The sequence below is a fragment of the Schistocerca gregaria genome, chromosome X, assembly GCF_023897955.1.
Source record: "Schistocerca gregaria isolate iqSchGreg1 chromosome X, iqSchGreg1.2, whole genome shotgun sequence".
In the NCBI taxonomy this organism is placed as follows: domain Eukaryota; kingdom Metazoa; phylum Arthropoda; class Insecta; order Orthoptera; family Acrididae; genus Schistocerca; species Schistocerca gregaria.
The window spans coordinates 138372051-138399582 of NC_064931.1; the positions used below are offsets into that span (position 1 = coordinate 138372051).

General features: G+C 45.5%; 1 protein-coding gene across 2 annotated transcripts in view; it reads right to left on the minus strand.

Annotated features, from left to right (window-relative positions):
• LOC126298389 (hyaluronidase B-like) overlaps positions 1-27532 on the minus strand; it is a 183490-nt gene that overhangs the window by 48326 nt on the left and 107632 nt on the right. For both annotated transcript variants that reach the window (XM_049989696.1, XM_049989695.1), the window contains exon 2: positions 17787-18106. In XM_049989696.1, coding sequence (XP_049845653.1) covers positions 17787-18106 — 320 coding nt within the window. The remainder of the gene's footprint in view (positions 1-17786; positions 18107-27532) is intronic.

Genomic DNA, 27532 nt, shown 5'->3' on the forward strand with positions numbered 1-27532 from the left:
AACTGACGTGAAGCTTGCAACATGCCACGGCTAGTAACGCAGTTCCTTGTTTGCTCCCATTGCTGCACTTTTGATCATTGCATTAACTATCCTCTCGTAGTGTCCTGGGCAAATATGAAACACCTTAGTATCTTGAGTCAAAGTGTTCCATTTTTATTTTCCAGTAGTGTATACAGCGTGGTCCATTGATAGAGACTGGGCCAAATATCTCACGAAATAACTATCAAACGAAAAAGTACAAAGAACGAAACTCGTCCAGCTTGAAGGGGGAAACCAGATGGTGCAATGTTGGCCCACTAGATGGCGCTGCCATAGGTCAAACGGATATCAATTACGTTTTTAAAAATAGGAACCCCTATTTTTTATTACATATTCGTGTAGTATGTAAAGAAATATGAATGTATTAGTTTGACCACTTTTTCCGTTTAACATCTGAGGTCATCAGTCCCCTAGAACTTAGAACTACTTAAACCTAACTTACCTAAGGACGTCACACACATTCATGTCCGAGGCAGGATTCGAACCTGCGACCGTAGCGGTCGCGCGGTTCCAGATTGTAGCGCCTAGAACCGCTCGGCCACAAGGGCCGGCGAAATTATGTCTTTATCTTTCACAAATTAAGTACACATAATTACATCCTAGATTGTTTACATAAGAAGAACTAAAATGTCCGACATGTGTCGAAAACAAAATGGAAACAATAATTCATTCCACCATTCTCGGTGCTTTTTGTTGGAGTTTGAGAGATTCAATAACGCTTAACGCTTATGCCATCCGTGAGCGTTAACCGCTGCCCTACACCTACGTGGCATGATCATTGTGAGTCTACGGAGATCACGCGACCTACTGCCGCCATGACACATTTCACGTTAGGACCACGAAGATAAGATACGAAAAATTAGGGTTCATACGGAAGCATACAGTCAGTCGTTTTTCCCTCGCGTTTTCTGCGAGCGGAACAGGAAAGGAAACGACTAATATTGCTACAGGGTACCCTCCACCACACACCGTATGATGGCTTGCTGCGTATGTAGATGTAGATGTATCCATTTCCATTCTTCAACGAGAGCCCATGAGAGTTCTTGGATAGTCCGTGGTGAAACAGGACGATCACGAACACAAGAATGTTCCATATACGCAAGATGAAGCTAAGGTCAGGACTCATCGCCGGTCGCGTCTAGGCTTCGCAAGATACTTTTCACGCCCTCCACTTATGCCCTGGCATTAGAACAGTTGTTCCTGACCTTTCTGACACCATACCCCGACTGCGCTCAGATATTAGTTAGTAGCAGCTCCCCCTTTTCCCCACCATCATCAATATAAACGCCTAATTAAACTTTAGAATGAAAACATAATTTCTTTGAAAACTTCGATTTTTAAAATGATGAAAGATAAATGATATTTGGTTTTTCAGGTAATGAGTCAATGAAAGACTAGGTACTGCGTATTTCTAACGAATTTCTTTTATAACTGATGAAGCAATTCCCAGTGCATCGCACCTGCAACTCCTCAGAAAAGAAAGTCCGCAGCTCGTGGTCGTGCAGTAGCGTTCTCGCTTCCCACGCCCGGGTTACCGGGTTCGATTCCCGGCGGGGTCAGGGATTTTCTCTGCCTCGTGATGACTGGGTGTTGTGTGCTGTCCTCAGGTTAGTTAGGTTTAAGTAGTTCTGAGTTCTAGGGGAGTGATGACCATAGATGTTAAGTCCCATAGTGCTCAGAGCCATTTGAACCTCAGAAAAGAAAAATAACTATTCACAGTGAGGATAGACATTTGTTACAAAACATGCTTTCTCTGCATCACTCCTGTCCCTAGCGACGCTCACTTCGCCCACACCCTGCACACCCACTTAAAACCATGTATGTAGTATACTTTGGTCTATTGTTTTTGAAAATCACTTGATTACTGGACTCTTTAATTGTGAACCGTCAGAAATTGGAAGAACTCGGGTGCCAATCCTTTGTGTCTCGCTTCTGCCACTAATAATAATAATATTAATAATAATAAGATGTACGTCCTACAGGAGTATAGTAGCCATTAGATACTTAACTGTTGTGTTGTGCTGTCAATTTGTTTATTTACTGTTGCGAAGTGAATGGTGAAGTAATTTTTGGTCTTTTCTGAAACTTCCTCCAACTGAGAGAAGGCATTTTCATGAGATACTTATGCATATGTGACGTATATGCCTCAATTTTACTATCAAAAATGCGTGGCACAAAGTAGGTGTGGATGGACTGTGTGAGGAAGATATTCTTCATACATTCGTTTTTCAAGCTGTAACGTCCACCTCACTGTGTGTCATGCGTTAATGCTATTGTTTGAAAAAATGTAGTTTTTAGTAACTTATGAAATGAGTATTACAGTCTTACGAAATATTGATAACTGTAAAGATATAGTAAAAATAAGTTAATTTCGTAACCGAAACACAACTGACCTCTTTTGTTTTCACCCCTCAGAAAGTTAGATTCTACCCCTCAGGGAGTAATTACCCCAGGTTGGTAACCACTGCATTAGAAGGAATTCAGGCCCACCACTGAATGCTGCAGCAACCACATAGTCCAAAAGGTTCTGTTCTATGTATTGTCTGGCGGTAAGGTGACCTTGGACAAGGACAAGATGAATGTGGCGGTCAACAACGAAGCTTCCCTACAACTTTGGAAATCTGTAAATTTTCCGTATAACATTTGTCAGGTTCCGCTCGCTACGGGACTCCGCACACGACCTTGCGTCATATGATATCTGGACTCGCCTGTGAATGACACGTTTCGCCAGTGACTGAGTTTTCAGCTGACATGGGAACGACAGAACTGAAGGCGAGCTGCAAGATGTTGTCATGTAAAGCGAGGCATTCGAAAAGGGCATCTGGGCTGTGAGGTCCTTTCTCGGAGCCCGTTCATTACAGTCCGTTCGGACACAGCGGTCCAATTGGTCCCTCTGCAGTGCTCTGGCGATATCCGTACGATGGCACAACGCAGAGATGATCAGATATCGGTCTTCACGTGGGGCTGTACTGCGTTGGCGACCTTGTCCAGCTCGCCTTGTGTGCTGACCTGTCTCCCTGTAACGTGTCCTTAACCTATAGATGACACACGGAGAGGCATTGGCATCTGAAGCAACACGACCGAAAGTCCATCTTCTGTTAATAAAACAGGCCCAACTTTCAATGTGCATTGCATTAAGATGTCACATTGCATGTGCTTGGTAGAATACAATGTCTACAAATGACAACCGACATCTGTGTACCTCTCTAGAAAACACTGGGACACCGGTACTCATTTCTTCCTGAAGGGTCACGTCTCGCTGTAGTGTATAACACAGTCAGTAGGAGACAAATGATTTTAATTGTTGCCTACATTGAAAGCGAAAGTCTAAAGCCATGCAATACGACCACAGATGATGTGTGTATTGCGTATTGAACCGGGGACCTAGAAACGACGGAGAGGCTTCGTCCAACCGTAACCCTCAGTGGTACACAACTCCACAACAGACCATATCAGTCCACCCACCCTACCACCGCCCCACACCGAACCCAGGGTTACTGTGCAGTTCGGCTCACGATGGATCTTCCCCCCCTCCGCCCCTCCCCCCCAGGAATGTCGCATACCAGACGAGTGTAACCCCAAATGTTTGCATGGTAGAGTAAGTATGGTGTGCGCGTCAGTGGAGACAGTGGTTGCGCAGCAATCGCCGACACAGTGTAACTGAAGCGGAATAAGGGGAACCAGCCCGCTTTCACCAAACCGCCTTAAAAACCATCCCACAGACTGGCCGGCACACCGGACCTCGACACTAATCCGCCGGGCGGATTCGTGCCGGGGACCGGCATGCCTTCCCGTTCAGGAAGCAACGCGTTAGGCCGAGCGGCTAGCCGGAGCACAAGATTAGATTAGATTAGATTAGTTTTTACTTCCATAGATCCGTGCTGAGGAGATCCTCGTGGATGTGGAACATGTCAATTAGAACAAAGGTATAGCCTGCATCGAAATAGATTTAACATACCAGACGTTGATACACATGTTCCCTAAATTCCTTTGAACAGTGTAGTAACGTGTCAGTATGTCGTTGCATAAATGCTCTAAACACCAGACATGCACTTCCGTGTCTCTGCTGAATTATTTTTATATCACATTTTGTCCATATCTGTAACGTCAAAATTCATTAGCTGTAACTACTGTACTTAGGCGGACATAGCAAAATAATTTTATATCATTGTTCAAACTATTTGTATTGTAATTCAAAAATGGTTCACACACATCCATGCCCGAGGCAGGATTCGAACCTGAGACCGTAGCGGTCGCGCGGTTCCAGACTGTAGCGCCTAGAACCGCTCGGCCACACCGGCCGGCTCTATTGTAATTCATATGTACATCTGATTATAGAGGGTGATACAAAAAGGTACTGCCAAACTTTCAGGAAACATTCCTCACACACAAAGAAAGAAAATATGTTATGTGGACATGTGTCCGGAAACGCTTACTCTCCATGTTAGAGCCCATTTTATTACTTCTCTTCAAATCACATTAATCATGGAATGGAAACACACAGCAACAGAACGTACCAGCGTGACTTCAAACACTTTGTTACAGGAAATGTTCAAAATGTCCTCCGTTAGCGAGAATACATGCATTCACTCTCCGTCGCATGGAATCCCTGATGCAGCCCTGGAGAATGGCGTATTGTATCACAGCCGTCCATAATACGATCACGAAGAGTCTCTACATTTGGTACCAGGGTTGCGTAGACAAGAGCTTTCAAATTCCCCCATAAATGAAAACCAAGAGGGTTGAGATCAGGAGAGCGTGGAGACCATGGAATTGGTCCGCCTCTACCAATCCATCGGTCACCGAATCTGTTGTTGAGAAGCGTACGAACACTTCGACTGAAATGTGCAGGAGCTCCATCGTGCATGAACCACATGTTGTGTCGTACTTCTAAAGGTACATGTTCTAGCAACACAGATAGAGTATCCCGTATCATATCATGATAACGTGCTCCATTGAACGTAGGTGGAAGAACATGGGGCCCAATCATGAGATCACCAACAATTCCTGCCCAAACGTTCACAGAAAATCTGTGTTGATGACGTGATTGCACAATTGCCTGCGAATTCTCGTGAGCCCACACATGTTGATTGTGAAAATTTACAATTTGATCACGTTTGAATGAAGCCTCATCCGTAAAGAGAACATTTGCACTGAAATGAGAATTGACACATTGTTGGATGAACCATTCGCAGAAGTGTACCCGTGGAGGCCAATCAGCTGCTCATAGTGCCTGCACACGCTGTACATGGTACGGAAACAACTGGTTCTCCAGTTGCACTCTCCATACAGTGACGGGGTAAACGTTACCTTGTACAGCAACAACTTCTCTGACGCTGACATTAGGGTTATCGTCAACTGCACGAAGAATTGCCTCGTCCATTGCAGGTGCCCTCGTCGTTCTAGGTCTTCCCCAGTCGCGATTCATAGGCTGGAATGTTCCGTGCTCCCTAAGACGCCGATCAATTGCTTCGAACGTCTTCATGTCGGGACACCTTCGTTCTGTAAATCTGTCTCGATACAAACGTAAGGCGCCACGGCTATTGCCCCGTGCTAATCCATACATCAAATGGGCATCTGCCAACTCCGAATTTGTAAACATTGCACTGACTGCAAAACCACGTTCGTGATGAACACTAACCTGTTGATGCTACGTACTGATGTGCTTGATGTTAGTACTGTAGAGCAATGAGTCGCATGTCAACACAAGCACCGAAGTCAACATTACCTTCCTTCAATTGGGCCAACTGCCGGTGAATCGAGGAAGTACAGTACATACTGACGAGACTAAAATGAGCTGTAACATGGAAATTAAGCGGTTCCGGACACATGTCCACATAACATCTTTTCTTTATTTGTGTGTGAGGAATGTTTCCTGAAAGTTTGGCCGTACCTTTTTGTAACACCCTGTATATTTGTATCAAGCTCTTGGCAGTATGGTTCAGTAAATCATAACGAAATTTTAAAAAAAAGTTTGCTGACATACACAATGTAAGTTACCCAAGTCCCGCTGCTCGGCGACAGACAACCGCACTGGCGGTGAACCGGAAAACACGCCAGAATTACGCTCCCGGTCGCGTGCGCCACATTCCAGTGTTTACCTTGTAACAGGCCACAGCTGCTGCCTGCAATATTGACCCAGGCCGCGCACGCTCTGCTACTTGGTCGTTAACCTCGGACTCGCTGAGGCGTTTATATAGGTGTTTATCCGATAGAATATTTCTTCAGCTAGTTACACTGTCGATTTGGGAGTATAAGACGCAACACGGGAAGTAATACAGGAGACTTTAGCTATCCAAAAGTATACAGGGTGAATCACCTAAAACTTGCACCGCAAATATTGCAGAAATGGAAAGCGCTGTTGACGTTCGGTTTTCACAGAATGGATAGGGACTGTTGTCTCTGTAGTTTGGTCCCTTTATCCCCCAAAAAAACTAACCAACCAACCAGAACGGATTGGTAGTCAAGGACTCATTTTATTAGCCAATCAATAAATTGAAATAATACTTAGAAGTGTATTTTTGTGCAAACACATACTACTTTTTTAAGTGTAACAATGTATGTTGACATTAAAAAACTAAATGGAACAATGCCTAATAACCTTAAGAAAGCCGGCCGGGGTGGCCGAGCGGTTCTAGGCGCTTCAGTCTGGAACCGCGCGACCGCTACGGTCGCAGGTTCGAATTCTGCCTCGGGCATGGATGTGTGTGATGTGCTTAGGTTAGTTAGGTTTAAGTAGTTCTAAGTTCTAGGGGACTGATGACCTCCAATGTTAAGTCCCACGGTGCTCAGAGCCGTTTGAACCAACATTAAGAAACTAAAATTAGGGTAAATTGGAATGTCAGTGGTGCTTGTACAGGCTTCTAGTTTACGAGGTATCGTATTTTGAAAAGTTCCCACACGACAGATGCTCTTGGTGTTTTGAGAGAGTGGAAAGAATACAGTTCGTTCTTGTATGGTGCATACAACAAGATATCTCAATAAACTTCAACCATCTTGGCAAGTATTCATCAACCTCTTCAACCAGTCACGTGAAACTGGCAGTGCAACAATTAGACAGTGTAATAGAAGGAAACAAGAGGCGACACAAGAGGGGGAAATTAATGTTCTTGCTGCTGTTGCAGTTGATCCACACGTTAGCTCATGCGCAATCTCACGAGGAAGTGGCATGAGTCAGGAAAGTGTCCTAGGCACTCTCCACTGATATGCACTATGTGATCAAAAGTATCCGGACACCCCCAAAAATATACGTTCTTAATATTAATTGCATTGTGCTGCCACCTACGACCAGGTACTCCATATCATCGACCGCTAAAGTTATTAGACACCGTGAGAGAGAAGAATGGGGCGCTCCGCGGAACTCACGGACTTCGAAAGTTATCAGGTGATTGGGTGTCACTTGTGTCATACGCCGGTACGCGAGATTTCCACACCCCTAAGCATCCCTAGATCCACTGTTACCGATGTGATAGTGAAGTGGAAACGTGAAGGGACACGTACAGCACAAAAGCGTGCAGGCCGACTTCGTCTGTTGACTGACAGAGACCGCCGACAGTTGAAGACGGTCGTAATGTGTAATAGGCAGACATCAATTCAGACCGTCACACAAGAATTACAAACTGCATCAGAATCCCCTGCATGTACTATGACAGTTAGGCGGGAGCTGAGAAAACGTGGATTTCATGGTCGAGCGGCTGCCCATAAGCCACACATCACGCCGGTGAACGCCAAACGACGCCTCGCTTGGTGTAAGGAGCGTAAACATTGGACGATTGAACAGCGGAAAAACGTTGTGTGGAGTGACGAATCACGTTATACAATGTGACGATCCGATAGCAGGGTGTGGGTATGGCGAATACCTGGTGAACATCATCTGTTAGCGTGTGTAGTGCCAACAGTAAAATTAGGAGTCTGTGGTGTTAAAGTGTGCTTGTGTTTTTTATGTAGCGGGCATGCACCCGTTGTTGTTTTGCGTGGCACTAGCACAAAACAGGCCTACATTGATGTATTAAGACCCTTCTTGCTCCCCACTCTGACCACAATCTATTGGTTATGACATGTAGATTAAAACTGAAGAAACTACAAAAAGGTGCTAATTTAAGGAGATGGGACCTGGATAAACTGAAAGAACCAGAGGTTGTAGAGAGTTTCAGGGAGAGCATAAGGGAACAATTGACAGGAATGGGGGAAAGAAACACAGTAGAAGAAGAATGGGTAGCTCTGAGGGATGAAGTAGTAAAGGCAGCAGAGGATGAAGTAGGTAAAAAGACGAGGGCTGCTAGAAATCCTTGGGTAACAGAAAAAATATTGAATTTAATTGATGAAAGGAGAAAGTATAAAAATGCAGTAAATGAAGCCGGCAAAGAGGAATACAAACATCTCAAAAATGAGATCGACAGGAAGTGCAAAATGGCTAAGCAGGGATGGCTAGAGGACAAATGTAAGGATGTAGACGCTTATCTCACTAGGGGTAAGATAGATACTGCCTACAGGAAAATTAAAGAGACCTTTGGAGAAAAGAGAGCCACTTGTATGAATATCAAGAGCTCAGATGGAAACCCAGTTCGAAGCAAAGAAGTGAAGGCGGAAAGGTGGAAGGAGTATATAGAAGGTTTATACAAGGGCGATGTACTGGATATGGAAGAGGATGCAGATGAAGATGAAATAGGAGATACAATACTGCGGGAAGAGTTTGACAGAGCACTGAAAGACCTGAGTCGAAACAAGGCCCCCGGAGTAGACAACATTCCATTAGAACTACTGACGGCCTTGGGAGAGCCAGTCATGACAAAACTCTGCCATCTGGTGAGCAAGATCTATGAGACAGGCGAAATACCCTCAGACTTCAAGAAGAATATAATAATTCCAATCCCAAAGAAAGCAGGTGTTGACATATGTGAAAATTACCGAACTATCAGTTTAATAAGTCACAGCTGCAAAATACTAACACGAATTCTTTACAGACGAATGAAAAAACTAGTAGAAGCCGACCTCGGGGAAGATCAGTCTGGATTCTGCAGAAATGTTGGAACACGTGAGGCAATACTAACCTTACGACTTATCGTAGAAGAAAGATTAAGAAAAGGCAGACCTACGTTTCTAGCATTTGTAGACTTAGAGAAAGCTTTTGACAATGTTGACTGGAATACTCTCTTTCAAATTCTAAAGGTGGCAGGGGTAAAATACAGGGAGCGTAAGGCTATTTACAATTTGTACAGAAACCAGATGGCAGTTATAAGAGTCGAGGGACATGAAAGGGAAGTAGTGGTTGGGAAGGGAGTGAGACAGGGTTGTAGCCTCTCCCCGATGTTATTCAATCTGTATATTGAGCAAGCAGTAAAGGAAGCAAAGGAAAAATTCGGAGTAGGTATTACAATCCATGGAGAAGAAATAAAAATGTTGAGGTTCGCCGATGACATTGTAATTCTGTCAGAGACAGCAAAGAACTTGGAAGAGCAGTTGAACGGAATGCACAGTGTCTTAAAAGGAGGATATAAGATGAACATCAACAAAAGCAAAACGAGGATAATGGAATGTAGTCAAATTAAATCGGGTGATGCTGAGGGAATTAGATTAGGAAATGAGACACTTAAATTAGTAAAGGAGTTTTGCTATTTAGGGAGTAAAATAACTGATGATGGTCGAAGTAGAGAGGATATAAAATGTAGACTGGCAATGGCAAGGAAAGCGTTTCTGAAGAAGAGAAATTTGTTAACATCGAGTATAGATTTAATGGTCAGGAAGTCGTTTCTGAAAGTATTTGTATGGAGTGTAGCCATGTATGGAAGTGAAACATGGACAATAACTAGTTTGGACAAGAAGAGAATAGAAGCTTTCGAAATGTGGTGCTACAGAAGAATGCTGAAGATTAGATGGGTAGATCACATAACTAATTAGGAGATATTGAATAGAATTGGGGGGAAGAGGAGTTTGTGGCACAACTTGACAAAAAGAAGGGACCGGTTGGTAGTACATGTTTTGAGGCATCAAGGGATAACAAATTTAGCATTGGAGGGCAGCGTGGAGGGTAAAAATCGTAGAGGGAGACCAAGAGATGAATACACTAAGCAGATTCAGAAGGATGTAGGTTGCAGCAAGTACTGGGAGATGAAGAAGCTTGCACAGGATAGAGTAGCATTTAGAGCTGCATCAAACCAGTCTCAGGACTGAAGACCACAACAACAACAACAATGGACTGGCCTGCACGGAGTCCTGTCCTGCATCGCATAGAACACTTTTGGGATGTTTTGGAACGCCGAATTCGTGCCAGGCGTCTCCGACCGAAATCAATACCTCTCCTCAGGGCAGCACTCCGTGAAGAATGGTCTGCCTTTCCCCAAGAAACCTTCCAGCACCTGACTGAACGAATACCTGCTAGAATGGAAGCTGTCATCAAGGCTATGGGTGGGCCAATACCATATTGAATTCCAGCATTACCGATTGAGGGCGCCACGAACTTGTAAGTCATTTTCACCCAGGTGTCCGGATACTTTTGATCACATAGTGTAGGTTCCATCCCTATCACATCTCTCACCATCAGGAACTGCATGGAAATGATTATGAGAATCGTGTTAACCTCTGTACGTGGGCATTAAGCCAGGATACTTCAGATATATCATGTATCTTGTCTAGTAGTGAATCAACATTTACCAATGATGGCCAGGTAAACCGCCGAAACATTAACTACTGGTCTGCTGACAATCTACTTTGGCTCTGTCAGGTTGAACTTCAGCGTCCATGGAGTGTAAACATGTGGTGTTGGATAGTAAATCATCAGCTCATAGGCCCGTTCTTCATAGACGGAACATTGAACGCGCACAAGTATCGCAGCCTCCTAACAATTGCTAGAAGACGTTCCTCTGCAGACTAGTTGGAACCTACAGTACCAACATGATGGCTGTCCAACCCACAGTGCACGAAGTATTGCAGCACGTCTTCACGAATTCTTTCCAACTCGATGGATTGGACGCAGAGGACCTGTACCTTGGCCGGCCTGTTCCCCGGGTTTGACGCCTATAGACTTTTTTCTGTGAGGATAGCTGAAAAACGCTGTCTTTGAGGACGTACCAAACACCCGATGATACGCAACGACGTATTACTTCAAGCCTTCTCGGCCATCTCCGCTGAAATGCTAGCAAGTGTCCAGCAGTTGTTCCATACCAGACTGGAAGCGTTTATTGTCGCTGCCGGTGGTTATTTTGAACACAACCTGTGATAGTCAATTGTCTCGTTACTGATCAGAATCCACATAACTAGCGTATGCACTTGTGTTCTTGAGTACCACAGGTATTGTACATGTCTCGGTGTGGGAACTTGTCACAATACGATACCTCGTAAGCGACTCCCACTAGAATCCTGCAACGAACACCATTCACATTCTGATTTACTCTACTTTTAGATTGGTAATGTCAGTAGACATTATTCCATTTAAAAGAGTGTGTATTTGCACAAAAAATCCACTTTTTAAGTATTAGTAAAATCTGTTGATTGGCTAACGATACAAACCCCTGACTACCAATCCATTCTCTGGAACACCGCATATCAGTAGGACTTTCATTTTCCGCAGTATTTGCGGGGCAAGATTTAGTTGTTTCCTCCTGTATTCGGCGGGGTCAGAGATTTTCTCTGCCTCGTGATGACTGGATGTCGTGTGATGTCCTTAGGTTAGTTATGTTTAAGTAGTTCTAAGTTTTAGGGGACTGATGACCATATATGTTAAGTCCCATAGTGCTCAGAGCCATTTGAACCATCCTGTATTGGAAGTGGGTGAAAATTCCCCTTACCCCTTAATATGGAGTGCTAAGTGATTTAATTTGAATTAGCACAAGTACTTATTTACGTTTTAAGTTGAGTTGAGTTGTTTTGGGGAAGGAGACCAGACAGCGAGGTCATCGGTCTCATAGGATTAGGGAAGGACGGGGAAGGAAGTCGGCCGTGCCCTTTGAAAGGAAACATCCTGGAATTTGCCTGGAGCGATTTAGGGAAATCACGGAAAACCTAAATCAGGATGGCCGGACGCGGGATTGAACCGTCGTCCTCCCGAAAGCGAGTCCAGTGTTTAACCACTGCGCCACCTCGCTCGGTCACGTATTAAGTCCTCTATATCGGTCTGTTCCACATCACGCTGTAAACACATTTCCATACGGCTCCACGTTCTTCTTGACAAATTTTTGAACATGTCCGGTGTTATTGTGGGAAATGCGTCCACTACAGTATTGTGCAGTTCTTAGTTTGTAGCAAAATGAAGTGAAGATATATAAGACTTAATGACTCCCTTTAACGTGGCGTGGCCACGACTTCTTGGTGTCCATTTCAAGGGACTGGTGCCGCTAATGAACCACGACCTATCCACCGTCCTGGAAAGTGTTCTTTTAGGAACTCGCGTAGTGCAAAAGCGTAGTGAGGAGCCGCTCCATTTCGCTGCAGCGTCTTTGAAGCCCATTTCCTTAAGCTGAGGTATAAACCACGTTTGTAACATGTGTAAATAATTTGTACCATTCACAGTCCATTCAAAAAAGAGCAGTCCAAGCAGACGTTGTGATGTCAACACTGCCCATGTCATTACGTGAGACAGGTTCGTTTCTAACTCGACTGTGTAATGAGGATTCTCTTTGGCCCAAACGACAATATTTATAACACGTGAGCTGCGATAAATGGCACATTAGTCTGGAAATATAACCTTGGCACGGTGCACTGCATTTTGAAGTTGAGTTAACAAAGCACTGCATGCTAAAACGCGCTCATTCCGGCTGTATCCGATAACTCGTTTACGAACTCCGGTTGAAAAGGTCTGATCTTAAGATCTATTCACATGTGCTCTCGCATTTTTGCACTCGGTATACCGAGTTGGGAAGCACGTATGCGTGTCAACTTCTTAGGAGATTGTTCAATCGAAGCAGAGACTGGTTCAAATGGTTCAAATGGCTCTGAGCAGTATGCGACTTAACTTCTGCGGTCATCAGTCGCCTAGAACTTAGAACTAATTAAACCTAACTAACCTAAGGACTTCACACACATCCATGCCCGAGACAGGATTCGAACCTGCGATCGGAGCGGTCGCTCGGGTCCAGACTGTAGCGCCTAAAACCGCACGGCCACTCTGGTCGGCTAAGCAGAGCACATTATTTCTTCTAGTGTCTTCTTCCTTCCACTCCGCGGCGTTTCTTTAACACTACCAAAGTAAAAGCACGTCTTTCCCAATCTAGAAGTGTTGCCTTTCGAGGTGGAGGCTTGTTAAATCTTCCATGGAATGCTGCCATAATTTGTCTCATTGCCTGCGCTGTGTGTTGTTCGTGCACCGACACACTTGCCGCTAAGAGCTCCTCAACTGTGTAATTATGACCGTTCGCATATGCCGTGGCTACAAATTACAACTCAAGTGCGAAAATATATAAATATCAATTCCAACAGCTGATTCCAACGACTGATAAGAAATAACATAGCTACCAACCTGCACAACAACATTTGATACAAAACAGGGGTTACAGGGCTATGGAGACTTATCGCCCAACCTGTAGTGTAACCAGTTGCGAAAAACTTGTTAAAGCTATGTGTAGACGAAGTCCACTTGTTTTAAGGAAGGAAGAAAGGGAGAGTAGGGTTCAACGTCTCGTTGACAACGTGGTCATTAGCAACTGAGCACCATCTCCGATTATTTGAACGGTTGGGAAGGAAATCGGCCTACCCTTTCAAGGGAAACATCCAGGAATTTGCCTGGAGTGCTTTAGGGAAATAGAGAAAAACTTAGATCTCGATAGCCGGACGAGGATTTGAATCGTCGTCCTCCCGCATGCGAGTCCAGGTGTTGTTAGAGATCAAACCGGATCGAAAATTGAAGGTTGAAGAGTATGTTACTAATTTTAAAAACAGGAAGAGTGAACTATTGATCTGATGGAATTAAATTTTTCTGGGGACATATTCAATCTCATCTTTATCTCCCAGATCGGAGAGCCTCGGCAGTACTGACGATTTGAGAAGGGAAAAATCAAGATTGGCTGAGGCGTGAGTTAAAGCTTGTATTTTGGAAGGCGTTGGACTAGGGTAATCCATGGAGAACTGGTAGCCATTATACCAGGATGGTGTAGTGGACAGCACATATGCTAGTAAAGAGAAGACCCGTGTTCAAGTCCTGGTCTTCACACGAATTTCAATTCATTACTTCAGCTTCTACTCTCATCGAAGAAAGGGTGAAGTTCTACCAATATCTTGTTTTTAGCCAAGTGGTGGCTTTCTGCCTCTCAGGTGTTACAAATAGGCAAGGTAGATCAATTTTTTTCTCGGATCCTCCTGTTACTCGAGAACAAATCAGCCACAAGTGTTTGGATTGCTATTATGATCACAGGACATTTCGTATCCAGTAAATATATAATTACAGTAAAGTCTGCAACCGTAAGGAGAGCCACCATACTAGGTGTTGAGTGATAAGCAGTTTAAAAATGTTTTAAATGTGTGTGAATTCCTAAAGGACAAAGCTGCTGAGGTCATGGGTCCCTAGACTTACACACTACTTAAACTAACTTATGATAATGACAACACATACACCCATGCCCAAGGGAGGACTCGAACCTCCGGCGGGAGGGTCCGCGCAGTCCGTGTCATGGCGCCTCAAACCAAGCGGCCACTCGGCGCGGCAACAAGCAGATTCTTGACGACTGTTTCTCAGGACTGATCGAGATTAGTCCACTAGTCCTCCTTACACACTGTGGTGAGAAACGTAATGGGATAGCGATATGCAAGTAAATATACAGATGGCGGTAGTATCGTGTACACAAAATATGAAATGGCAGTGCATAAGCGGAGCTGCCATTTGTACTCAGGTGATTCACGCGCAAAGGTCGCCGAAGTGGTTATGGTCGGCTGTTGGGAATTAACAGACGTTGAAAGGAAAATGGTAGTTGGATCTAGACGCATGATACATTCCATTCCGGAAATGGTTAGGAAATTCAACATGCCGAGATCTACAGTGTCAAGAGTGCGCCGAGAGTAACAAATTTCAGGCATTGCCTTTCACCACAGACAATGCAGTGGCCGACAGTCTTCACTTAACGACCGAGTGCAGCAGTGTTTGCGTTGAGTTATCAGTGCTAAGAGACAAGCAACTCTGCGTGAAATAACGACAGAAATCAACGTGAGACACATGACGAACGATCTGACAGAACAGTGCGGCGAAATTTGGCGTAAATGGGCTATTGCAACAGACGACCGATGAGAGTCCCCTGCTAACAGCAGTTCTTTCCACGAACAATACGAGACTGGAATAGAAGGGAGAACCGATAGAGGTACTCAGGGTAACCTCCGCCATACACCGTCAGGTGGCTTGCGGAGTATGGATGTAGATGTAGATGTAGACATCGGCTGCAGCGCCTCTCATGGGTTCGTGACCATATCGGTTGGACCGTGGACGACTGGAAAACCGTGGTCCTGTCAGGTAAGTCCCGACTTCAGCGCTAAGAACTGATGGTAGGGTCTGAATGTGGCGCAGACCCAGGGACAGCTATAGAGGCAGCACGGCTCTATATTTCTGCAGAAGTCCTCCAACGACTTGTTGAGTCCATGCCACGTCGAGTTGCTGCACTACGCCGGGCAAAAGCAGGGCCGACATGATATTAGGAGGTAGCCCATGACATTTATCACCTCAGTATAGCTTAATACGAAGCCCAGTAGCTGGCGAAACAGTGAGGAGAACCAGTATGATTCCACACGTGCCCGCTATTTATACACTACTGGACATTACAATTGCTACACCAAGAATAAATGCAGATGATAAACATGTATTCATTGGACAAAACATATTACACTACAACTGACATATGATTACATTTTCACGCAATTTGGGTGCATACATCCTGAGAAATCAGTACCCAGAACAACCACGTCTGACCGTAATAACGGCCTTGATACGCCTGTGCATTGAGTCAAACAGAGCATGGATGGCGTGTACAGGTACAGCTGCCGGTGCAGCTTCAACACGATACCACAGTTCATCAACAGTAGTGACTGGCGTATTGTGACGAGCCAGTTGCTCGGCCACAATTGACCAGACGTTTTCAGTTGGTGAGAGATCTGGAGAATGTTCTGGCCAGGGCAGCAGTCGAACATTTTCATATCCAGAAAGGCCCGTACAGGACCTGCAACATGCGGTCGTGCATTATCCTGCTGAAATGTAGGGTTTCGCAGGGATCGAATGAAGGGTAGAGCCACGGTTCGTGACGCATCTAAAATGTAACGTCCACTGTTCAAAGTGCCGCCAATGCGAACAAGAGGTGACCGAGACGTGTAACCAGTGGCAGCCCATGCCATCACGCCGGGTGATACGGCAGTACGGTGATGACGAATACACGCTTCAAATGTGCTTTCACCGCGATGTCGCCAAACATGGATGCGACCATCATGATGCTGTAAACAGAACCTGGATTCATCCGAAAAAATGACGTTCTGCCATCCATGTTCGTCGTCCAGTACACCATCGCAGGCGCTCCTGTCTGTGATTTAGCGTCAAGGGTAACCGCAGCCATGGCCTCCGAGCTGATAGCCATGTTGCTGCAAACGTTGTCGAACTGTTCGTGCAGATGATTGTTGTCTTGCAAACGTCCCCATTGTTGAATCATTGATCGAGACGTGGCTCCACGATCCGTTACAGCTATGCTGATAAGATGCCTGTCATCTCGCCTGCTAGTGATACGAGGCCGTTGGGATCCAGCACGGCGTTCCGTATTACCCTGCTGAGCCCACCGATTCCATATTCTGCTAACAGTCATTGGATCTCGACCAATGCGAGCAGCAATGTCGCGATACGATAAACCGCAATTGCGATAGGCTACAATCCGATCTTTATCAAAGTCGGAAACGTGAAGGTACGCATTACTCCTCCTTATACTAGGCACCTCAACAACGTTTCACCAGGCAACGCCGGTCAACTGTTGCTTGTGTATGAGAAATCGGTTTGAAACTTTCCTCGTGTCAGCACGTTGTAGGTGTCGCCACCGGCGCTAACCTTGTGTGAATGCTCTTGTGTTGGTTAAATTTTGCGTCTGTAGCACATCTTCGTGGTGTAGCAATTTTAATGGCTAGTAGTGTACTTAAATATAACTAACCTGAGGACATCACACACATCCATGTCCGAGGCAGGATTCGAACATGCGACCGTAGCGGTCGCGTGGTTCCAGACTGAAGTGCCTCGAACCGCTCGACCACACCGGCCGGCCGGTGGTTTAAAAAAGGCTCTGTTTATGTGGCTCCGTTACCAACAACAATGAATGAACTGACAGATCGCTAACAGCAGCTGTGGAAGCTGTAACTCAAGACATGCTCGCTGCAGTGTGGGAACAATTTGAGTACCGCGTTGACATATGCGATGCATCTCATCTATGAAAAGGTATGAAAAGAAACATATCGAGTTTCTCGTTCACCAAAAAACAAAATTCATCGTATATAGAATGAGATTTTCACTCTGCAGCGGAGTGTGCGCTGATCTTCCTGGCAGATTAAAACTGTGTGCCGGACCGATACTCGAACTCGGGACCTTCGCCTTTCGCGGGCAAGTGCTCTACCAAGGCAAAGGTCCCGAGTTCGAGTCTCGGTCCGGCACACAGTTTTAATCTGCCAGGAAGTTTCATTGTATATGTTTATTAGTTTCATAGCTATAGACGTGCTAAATCGGATGGTTCTTTTTGATACACCCTGTATAACTATTCGGTCTGGGTGTTCCGTTAAGCGAGGAAAGCACACTCGTATTGTGTCGTACTGACCGGCAAACTCTTGGTCCGGAACGAGCTGGTCGAGCTCCTCTGAGAAGGCGGCGAGGTGCGCGGAGAGGTTCCCGGCCTGCGGCGCGCCTCCGTTGCGCGGCTGCAGCTTGCCGCTGCTGTCCTTGAGCAGCGCGGGGAACCAGCCCGGGTCGTACAGGATGGTCACCTTGTCCCCGCGGAAGTTGTCGCGCGCGTTCTGCTCGATGCCCCAGTCCGCGGTCAGCGTCGAGAACGGGTTGCTGCCTGCGCTCCAGTAGCGCCGGCACATGAACGTAGGCACGTTCCACACCACAGAGAAGCTGCCGTCCGCTGCCGCTGACCTGTCCCAACAGTCACCCGCTGTCACACTCGGCATAAAACACCAACCAGCCGCAACGTAGTTCAATCTACACACGACTAACCTGCATTGATGTTAGGGTTAGTGAACAGAAATTACAGTTGGAACAAAAAGTAGTTTGAGGAAGAAGGTCATACTTATCTATTAAAACATACGAGGTGACCGGCCGAAGTGCCCGAGCGGTTCTAGGCGCTACAGTCTGGAACCGCGCGACCGCCACGGGCGCAGGTTCGAATCCTGCCTCGGGCATGGATGTGTGTGATGTCCTTAGGTTAGTTAGGTTTAAGTAGTTCTAAGTTCTAGGCGACTGATGACCTCAGCAGTTAAGTACCATAGTGCTGAGAGCCGTTTGAACCATACGAGGTGTATGAGAAAAGTAATAAGACTGGCAACACCGTGGGCGATCTGGAAATGCTGTGTTGTTCTACTAGTACAGACTCGTGTGTTCATCCCTTCCAGATGATCAGTCCGAGTTTCAGCTACGTATAGTTATATGATTTTTGAGAGCGCCATCAGTGAAGTTTTGTTTTTGTCGTGTGTTACGAAAATGGAACAAGGGAATTTAGAGCAACAATATGCCTTCAAGCTTTGTGTTAAACCTGGGTATTCCGGGAGTGTGACCTTCGAAATGTTGAAACAGACCTATGGGGAACATTTCTCATTAAGAGAACAAGTTTCCCTTGTACAAATCATTTTTTAAAGGCCCAGAACTCGTAAAAGATGAGCCTCGCTCAGGGAGACGTTTAACTTCAAAAACCGACGAAAACGTCGAAAGTGGGGTACGTGCTCTTGTGAGATCAGACTGATGATGGGTAGCCTGTTAAATTTGAAACTTTCATCGTACGTCAAATTTCGACAGAAGTTTTCCACATGCGAAAAATGGTTCAAATAGCTCTAAGCACATCTGAGGTCATCAGCCCCTAGACTTAAAACACCTTAACCTAACTAATCTAAGGATATCACACACATCCATGCCCGAGGCAGGATTCGAGCCTGCGACCGTAGCAGCAGCGCGGTTCCGAACTAAAGCGCCTAGAACCCGAGAACCTCTCGGCCACAACTGCCGGCGCTAGATTTTTTTTTTAAATCTCACGGGACTTAATTGCTAAGGTCATCAGTCTCTAAGCTTATACACTACTTAACCTAAACTATCCTAAGGACAAACACACACACCCATGCTCGAGGGAGGATTCGAACCTCCGCCGGGACCAGCCGCACAGTCCATGACTGCAGCGCCTGAGACCGCTCGGCTAATCCCGCGCGGCTAGACTTGTTACCGGTGGGTTCAAACAACACACAAGTATTACAGAGATTCTTCGGGAACTCCAATGGAAATCCATGGAGGAAAGGCGACGTTCTTCTCGAGGTGCACTATTGTGACAATTTAGAAAAGCGGAATTTGAGGCTGACTGCAGAACGATTCTACTGCCGCTACGTACATTGGGTATGAGGACCGGGAGATTAGGGCTCCTGCGGAGGCATATAGACAGTGACTGGGCAAATATCTATTAGGAACACTACGAATGTACGTTGTGGACAGTTGGGAATGTGGGTCTCACGGGAAGCGTGCAAGGGATAAGTCCCTGCAGTCGCACTTTCCTCTGTGCCCTCGGTGGCTCAGATGGACAGAGCGTCTGCCATGTAAGCAGGAGACCCTGGACCCGAGTCCCGGTCAAGGCACACATTTTCGGCTGTCCCCATTGATGTATATCAACACCTGTCGGCAGTAAGGGTTTCGATTTAGTTATCATTTCATTCCAGAGACGGTGCACGGTCCTCAATGGTATCTGTTCTTTCGGGAAGAGATACCATCTTCATATAGACAATCGTTCTTCCCTCGCTCTATTTGTGAGTGCAACAGGAAAGGAAATGACGTGTAGTGGTAGAAGATACCCTCCACCACGCACCATACGGTGGCATGCGGAGATGTAGATGTAAACGGAATTCAAGGCTGGCTGGCACATAGCTACGTCAATGGCCCAGAAAAGCGTTGCCACACGTTGACATAACGTGTGGTACATGCTGCCTGTTGGCTATGTAATCAGCTGCGTGCATTCAGGACAGTAACTGGAAAACTGTGTCCCGGATTTATTTGACATAGCAGCTGTGCCGCAATAAGTGGATCATTCACAGGTTAGAAAGACTGCTAGAAGATACGTGCTACAGGCTGTTATTGACTGTCAGCTTCTGATATTTCTCTTAATCTAGGCTTTTATTTACTACTATTTTAACACAATGATGGGACGCTGCCGTTAATACCAATAACTAGATTTCTTAAGTAGCAATACAGATCGTTACTGCGGGAAGTGTGAAAGATGTTCCCACAATTGGGACTCAGCCAGAGAGACTGGCAACGGCATATGGCGCTGAAACTATGCCAGTGGGATGAGGAACTACGACTAAACCATGAGAGTGGATCTAATTCAGAGATGTTGAAGGGGACACACCAACATTTAGGTGTGAAACAAAGAAATTTTCAACATTAAATATTAGTTATTACAAGCCACTTATGGCATTTAAAAAATCTAGGGGGATCCTGAGTGTCATCTAAGTTTTCTTTACCACATCCGCTGTGCAGTAAACTATTTATATAAAGAAACAAATGACAGTTAATATTGTGCTGATAATGGACGAATCGTTAAGAAGTTATATTAAGTGTATAAAGATTTCTTTTACGCACCAAGCACTTCAGTCGGCGTTAGGATGCAATCCGAATCTGATCTCTGTGCAGATCATGCTCTCAGAGAAACCATGCTCTTGAGATTAATCATGTCAAATTGCTTAATTGTAAACTATTTTCGGTATTTTTTAATAAATGCACTGTAATGGTATCCTATAATTATTTAAAATACACTGATGAAAAAAATCGCAACACCAAAAAATATGGCCGTGCGCTTCTAGGCGCTACAGTCTGGAGCCAAGTGACCGCTACGGTCGCAGGTTCGAATCCTGCCTCGCGCATGGATGTGTGTGAACCTCTTAGGTTAGTTAGGTTTAATTAGTTCTACGTTCTAGGTGACTGATGATTTCAGAAGTTAATTCGCATAGTGCTCAGAGCCATTTGAACCAAAAAATAATTAATGTAGACTAATGAAATTTCGAGAATATATTTTTGTAGGTAATGTAGTTAAATTATTAACGTTACAATATCACAGTTTAAGGTAAGCGGGAGATAAGTCATTGCAAATGTGAAATGCTGGTACACTAATAACTGGTGTAACCGCCAGAATGTTGCATGCCAGCATGCAAACGTACATGCGTTGTGTCGTACTGGAGACGTGCCAGTTAGTGGGAAGGAGTTCAATGACTGTTCTTTAGATTATTTTAAAAAGCATTAGCAACTGTATACCAATAAGTCTGCAACAATGAGAAGTCTTTGCTATTACACCAACTGGCCATTAAAATTGCTACACCAAGAAGAAATGCACATGATAAACGGGTATTCATTGGACAAATATACTATACTAGAACTGACATGTGATTACATTTTCACGTAATTTGGATGCATAGATCCTGAGAAATCAGTACCCAGAACAACCACCTCTGGCCCTAATAACAGCCTTGATACGCCTGGGCATTGAGTCAAACAGAGCTTGGAGGCATGTATAAGTACAGCTCCGCTGCTCATGCAGCTTCAACACGATACCGCAGTTCATCAAGAATAGTGACTGGCGTATTGTGACGAGCCAGTTGCTCGGCTATTGACCAGATGTTTTCAGTTGATGAGAGATCTAGAGAATGTGCTGGCCAGGGCAGCAGTCGAACATTTTCTGTATCCAGAAAGACCCGTACAGGACCTGCAACATGCGGTTGTGCATTATCCTGCTGAAATGTAGGGTTTCGCAGAGATCGAATGAAGGGTAGAGCCACGGGTCGTAACACATCTGAAATGTAACGGCCACTGTTCAAAGTGCCGTCAATTCGAAAAAGAGGTGACCAAGACGTGTAACAAATGGCACCCCATACCATCACGCCGGGAGATACGCCAGTATGGCGATGACGAATACACGCTTCCAATGTGCGTTCACCGCGATGCCGCCAAACACGGATACGACCATCATGATGCTGTAAACAGAAGCTGGATTCATCCGAAAAAATTAAGTTTTGCCATTCGTGCACCCAGGTTCGTCGTTGAGTACACTATCGCAGCCGCTCCTGTCTGTGATGCAGCGTCAAGGGAATCTGTAAACAGAAGCTGGATTCATCCGAAAAAATTAGGTTTTGCCATTCGTGCACCCAGGTTCGTCGTTGAGTACACCATTGCAGGCGCTCCTGTCTGTGACACAGCGTCAAGGGAATCGCAGCCGTGGTCTCCGAGCTGATAGTCCGTGCTGCTGCAAACGTCTGAACTGTTCGTGCAGATGATTGTTGTCTTGCGAACGTCCCCATCTGTTGACTCAGGGATCGAGACGTGGCTGCACGATCCGTTACAGCCAAGCGGATAAGATGCCTGTCATCTCGACTGCTTGTGATACGAGACCGGAGTTCCGTATTACCCTCCTGAACCTACCGATTCCATATTCTGCTAACAGTCATTGGATCTCGACCGACGCGAGCCGAAATGTCACGATACGATGAACCGCAATCGCGATAGACTACAAGCCGACTTTTATCAAAGTTGGAATCGTGGTGGTACGTATTTCTCCTCCTTACACGAGGCATCACAACAACGTTTCACCATGCAGCCAGTAAACTGCTGTTTGTGTATGAGAAATAGGTTGGAAACTTTCGTCATGTCAGCACGTTGTAGGTGTCGCCACCGGCGCCAACGTTGTGTGAATGCTCTGAAAAGCTAGTCATTTGCATATCACTGCATCTTCATCCTGTCGGTTAGATTTCGCGTCTGTAGCACGTCATCTTCGTGGTGTAGCAATTTTAATGGCCAGTAGTGTAGATTTAGAAGCATCCGACCCACCTTACATTTCAAGGCGGTGGGCTACTCTGTACTGTTAATGAAATAAATAAATAAGTTACGCTTGGTCGGTCAGTACAGGGACGGTTAATGCCCATCGTGAATGATGCTGAAGTTGTCTTCCGGTGATGTCCATATGCGGTCGATTGGAGACTGGATGATCAGCATGGGCAAGGTAACATGTCGACACTCTGTAGAGCATGTTGGGTTACCACAGCGGTATGTGAGCGAGCGTTATCCTTTTGGGAAACATCCCCTGAAATTCTGTTCATGAATAGCAGCACAACCGGTCGTATGACCAGACTGACGTACCAATTTTCATCAAGGCTGCGTGGGATGACCACGAGAGTGCTACTGCTTTCGTACGAAATCGCACCCCAGACTATAACTCCAGAAGTGTGTCCAGTGCGTCTAGCACGCAGACAGGTTGGTTGCAGGACCTCAACTGCCCTCTTTTAACCAACACATGGCCGTCACTGTCACCGAGGCAGAACCAGCTTTCATCAGAAAACACAACAGATCTCCACCCCGGCCTTACACCACTGAAGTCGCAAATGGGGGTGGTTGGGGGTCAGTGGAATGCACGCTACAGAACGTCTGGCTCGGAGCTGTCCTTGAGGTAACCGATGGGTAACAGTTCTTTGTGTCACAGTGGTGCCAACTGCTGCAGATGCAGTACAATGTGCCTGAGCCATAAGCCCAACACGATGGTCTTCCATCTCGGTAGTGCTACGTGGCCGTCTTGACCGGTCTTCTCGCCACCGTACATTACCGTGACCACCGCCGCTAGCAGTCATGTACTGTGGCTACATTCCTGCCAAGTCTGTCTACAGTATCGCGGAAGGAACATCCAGCTTCCCGTAGCCCTATTACACGACCTCGTTCGAACTCCGTGAGGTCTTGATAATGACGTCTTTGTCATCTGAAAAGCATTCTTAACTAACATCAACTCAGCACGTCCAGACTCACAGGTAACCATCGCGTTTACTTAAAACAAATCAGTTTTGCGTCCTCGTAGTGGGACTTGTGGCGCTAGTCTTATGCGACTGGCGCGGAAGTTGAATTGGAATCATGTTTCAAATGTATAAACATGCCTAAAAATTATCGTTGAAATCGCACAACTCCTTGATGTTGCGATTTCTTTTAGTCAGTGTAGATTAGCTACCCTCACTTAAATTTATAGCCAGGTGGGTGTCTATCTGCATCTCTGAACGAATCCAATAAGCTACGAGAACTGCTTCAAGGAACTAGATCAACAAATCAACGAGAGAACTGCACAGAACAGGTAGGAGGACGTCCTACACGCTGATTCATTGAACTGATCCAATAAAGGTTTAACTTTTGCAGTCTCAAGTGAGAATGAACAACCAGTTGTACTATACGATATTGCAGTACTTGCATTATTCCGAATTACGATGCAGTGTTCCTTTGGACCTGTGGTAAGACATGCATGCATGTCCAAAGGAACATTGCATCGTACGAGGACTATTCAGAAAGTAAGTTCCGATTGGTCGCGAAATGGAAACCATTGTGAAAATCAAAAATGTTTATTTGCAATAGTTAGTTACACCTTACAGCTGCTATTCTACGTAGTCGCCGCTCCGAGTTAGGCACATGTTGTACCGTTGTACCAAGTATTCAATACCCTTGTCATAGAAGGCAGCCGCCTGTGCTTTCCGCCAATCCTCTACGCTCGTCTGCAGCTCGTTGTCAGTGCCAAAATGTGATCCTCATAGCTAGCGGTTCATTTCAGCAGAGCTGAAACTCAGGAAGACCAAATTACGGACTGTATTGTGGATGATCAAACACTTCCCATCGAAAACGGTGCAGGAGGATCTATATCGCCCCTACAGAGTGTGGCCGGGAATTTTCATGAAGAACGAAATGCATAACAGTTATGTAATGTGGGCTGCAGGACATCAGGCGAAATCTCACACCAGGTCCTCATACTTGGCGGGAGACATTATTTTCTAGGCAGTTTTACGTGCTCACTATGTTCTCAGAATTGAAAAGAGCGACGTGTTGCGATCGACGGGCATAATATAGACATTACCAAACACATCTGTGTAAAACTTCATCGGATTTCAGAGTGGTTTCCATTTCGCCATCGATCGGAACTTACTTTCTGAACCGCCCTCGTAATTCGGAATAACACAGGCACTGTAATATTATATTTATCCGCAGACACCAGGAAAGCGACTGTCTAATAAAATGTCTTCCATCCGTAGGGAATATACGTCTGAATGTACGAGTCAGCGATTTTTGCGGACTCGTGGCTAGACTTAGAAACATTTGAGCAGATTTAATACCACGGGGATATCTTGCAGTGTGCCATCAGGTGTGTGGAAACTTTTTTAAACAACTGCTTTGAGGATCGGCGATGCAATTTTGGGATAACTGTGCTGAATATGAAGAATATGATCAATGTCGCAAGTTATTAGAAAATTATTAATTGTGGCGGGTAGGAACGTGAAGTTATAGTTTTGGGCATTGCGGAGTGTTAAAAATTGCATGTCGCAGAAAGTAATAAGTTTGCGTCAAGGAGAAATTCAGTCCGCGCCCAAGGATCATGAATATTTCACGACTGAAATATTATGAGAGCAACGCGAGTAAGAAGATGGAAGACAGCAGCGTAACGAGATCAGTCACATAGCTGGAGGATGAATACATGAAACATATTCGCAGATGCCAACACGGACATGTGTAATGGAATGACGACACTGAAAATTTGTGTTATCGCAAGCGGTCGGCTTACCATTAGGCTATCCGAGCACGCTTCACGGCCACACACATGTGTCATGTGTCTACAACCTGAACTCGTTCATCCATTATGTATCTCCCCGTACAGGGAAGAGGTTTTAATTGAAAGTCGCTTTTTCAGTGCTGGCTGATAAATATGATGTTGCAATGCCTGTGTTGCTCAGAGGTACGATGCAAAGTCCGAAGAAACAATGCGTCGTATATCTGAACAACACAGGCGCTGCATATCGTATCGGAGAAAAAAATCGCTGGAAAAAAAAAGGTTCAAATGGCTCGAAGCACTATGGGACTTAACATTTGAGGTCATCAGTCCCCTAGACTTAGAACTACTTAACCCTAACTAACATAAGGACGTCACACATATCCATGCCCGAGACAGGATTCGAACCTGCGACCGTAGCAGCAGCGTGGTTCCGGACTGAAGCTCCTAGAGCCGCTCCTCCACAGTGGCCGGCGAATCGCTGCACTCAAGGAGTGTGTGGGACATAGTTCAAGTCACCGAGGGAGTAGCGAAGAGGTCCAGAGTTCGCAGATTTGATTGTATTGTAAATGTTTTTGGTTTAGACATTTAAAGGTCAGGAAGATACGCTACTTCTAACATAACGTAGTTTTCTGTTCCCTTTCGATTTTGGTGAAACCCCACACCATCAATGTTATGGTTGGCAGGAGAGCCAACACAGGGTTACTAAAGGAGGCCGAAATGCACGCGTCTTAGCTCACGCAGGCTGGCGTGAGGGCTGGAACATGACAAGGGAATTAGAATTGAGAAAAACGGACGTAGCTGGTGGAATACTTAACTTTAATCCATTAATGACGAACGTCGTTCTTGACGATACATGGTTTACAATATCAATAGTACTGATAATGGCGCATTGCTAGGTCGTAGCAAATAACGTAGCTGAAGGCTATGCTAACTATGAAAGCGTAGAAGTCAGTGAAGCATCGCTAGCAAAGTCGGCTGTACAACTGGAGCGAGTGCTAGGAAGTCTCTCTAGACCTGCTGTGTGGCGGCGCTCGGTCTGCTATCATTGATAGTGGCGACACGCGAGTCCGACGTATACTACCGCATCGCGGCCGATTTAAAGGCCACCACCTAGCAAGTGTCTGGCGGTGACACCACAATCAGGATACTTGATTTCGGTGAGTTCCCTCGGATCTCAACATCAGGTTGACTGATTTCGGTGTCAAACAACCGTAACACCAATGCCGATTATGGCGCCATCTACCACGAATGGAAAAAATTGTTTCAGATAAATCTTAGGTATTTTTCGGCGTAGAATCCGAATCTGCCATAAAAATGGAGCTTTCCCATTCGTCAGTAGAAAGCTGATCCCCGATCCCACCAATGGAGCGGTGGAGGGGGAGGGGAGGGAGGCAGATGGAGGAGATCAGTTTTAGTAGAGACAGACGTTTCCTTTCAAGATATCAACTTTTCATCTGGATTTTTTTCATGCGATGCCTATTTTCCGAGATATTTAGTTCTACCAAGTAAAAAATAAATAAAAAAAATTATAAATAATATTTATGTGACATCCGTGTACGCAGGCGAAGCCGCTGGTGAGCAGTTAGTTTAGGAATAGACAGTGAACGAGTGTTGTTGCGACTGTTGACTATTATGGACAGTTTTTACCCGTCCGCAGCTCGTGGTCGTGCGGTAGCGTTCTCGCTTCCCGCGCCCGGTTTCCCGGGCTCGATTCCCGGCGGGGTCGGGGATTTTCTCTGCCTCATGATGACTGG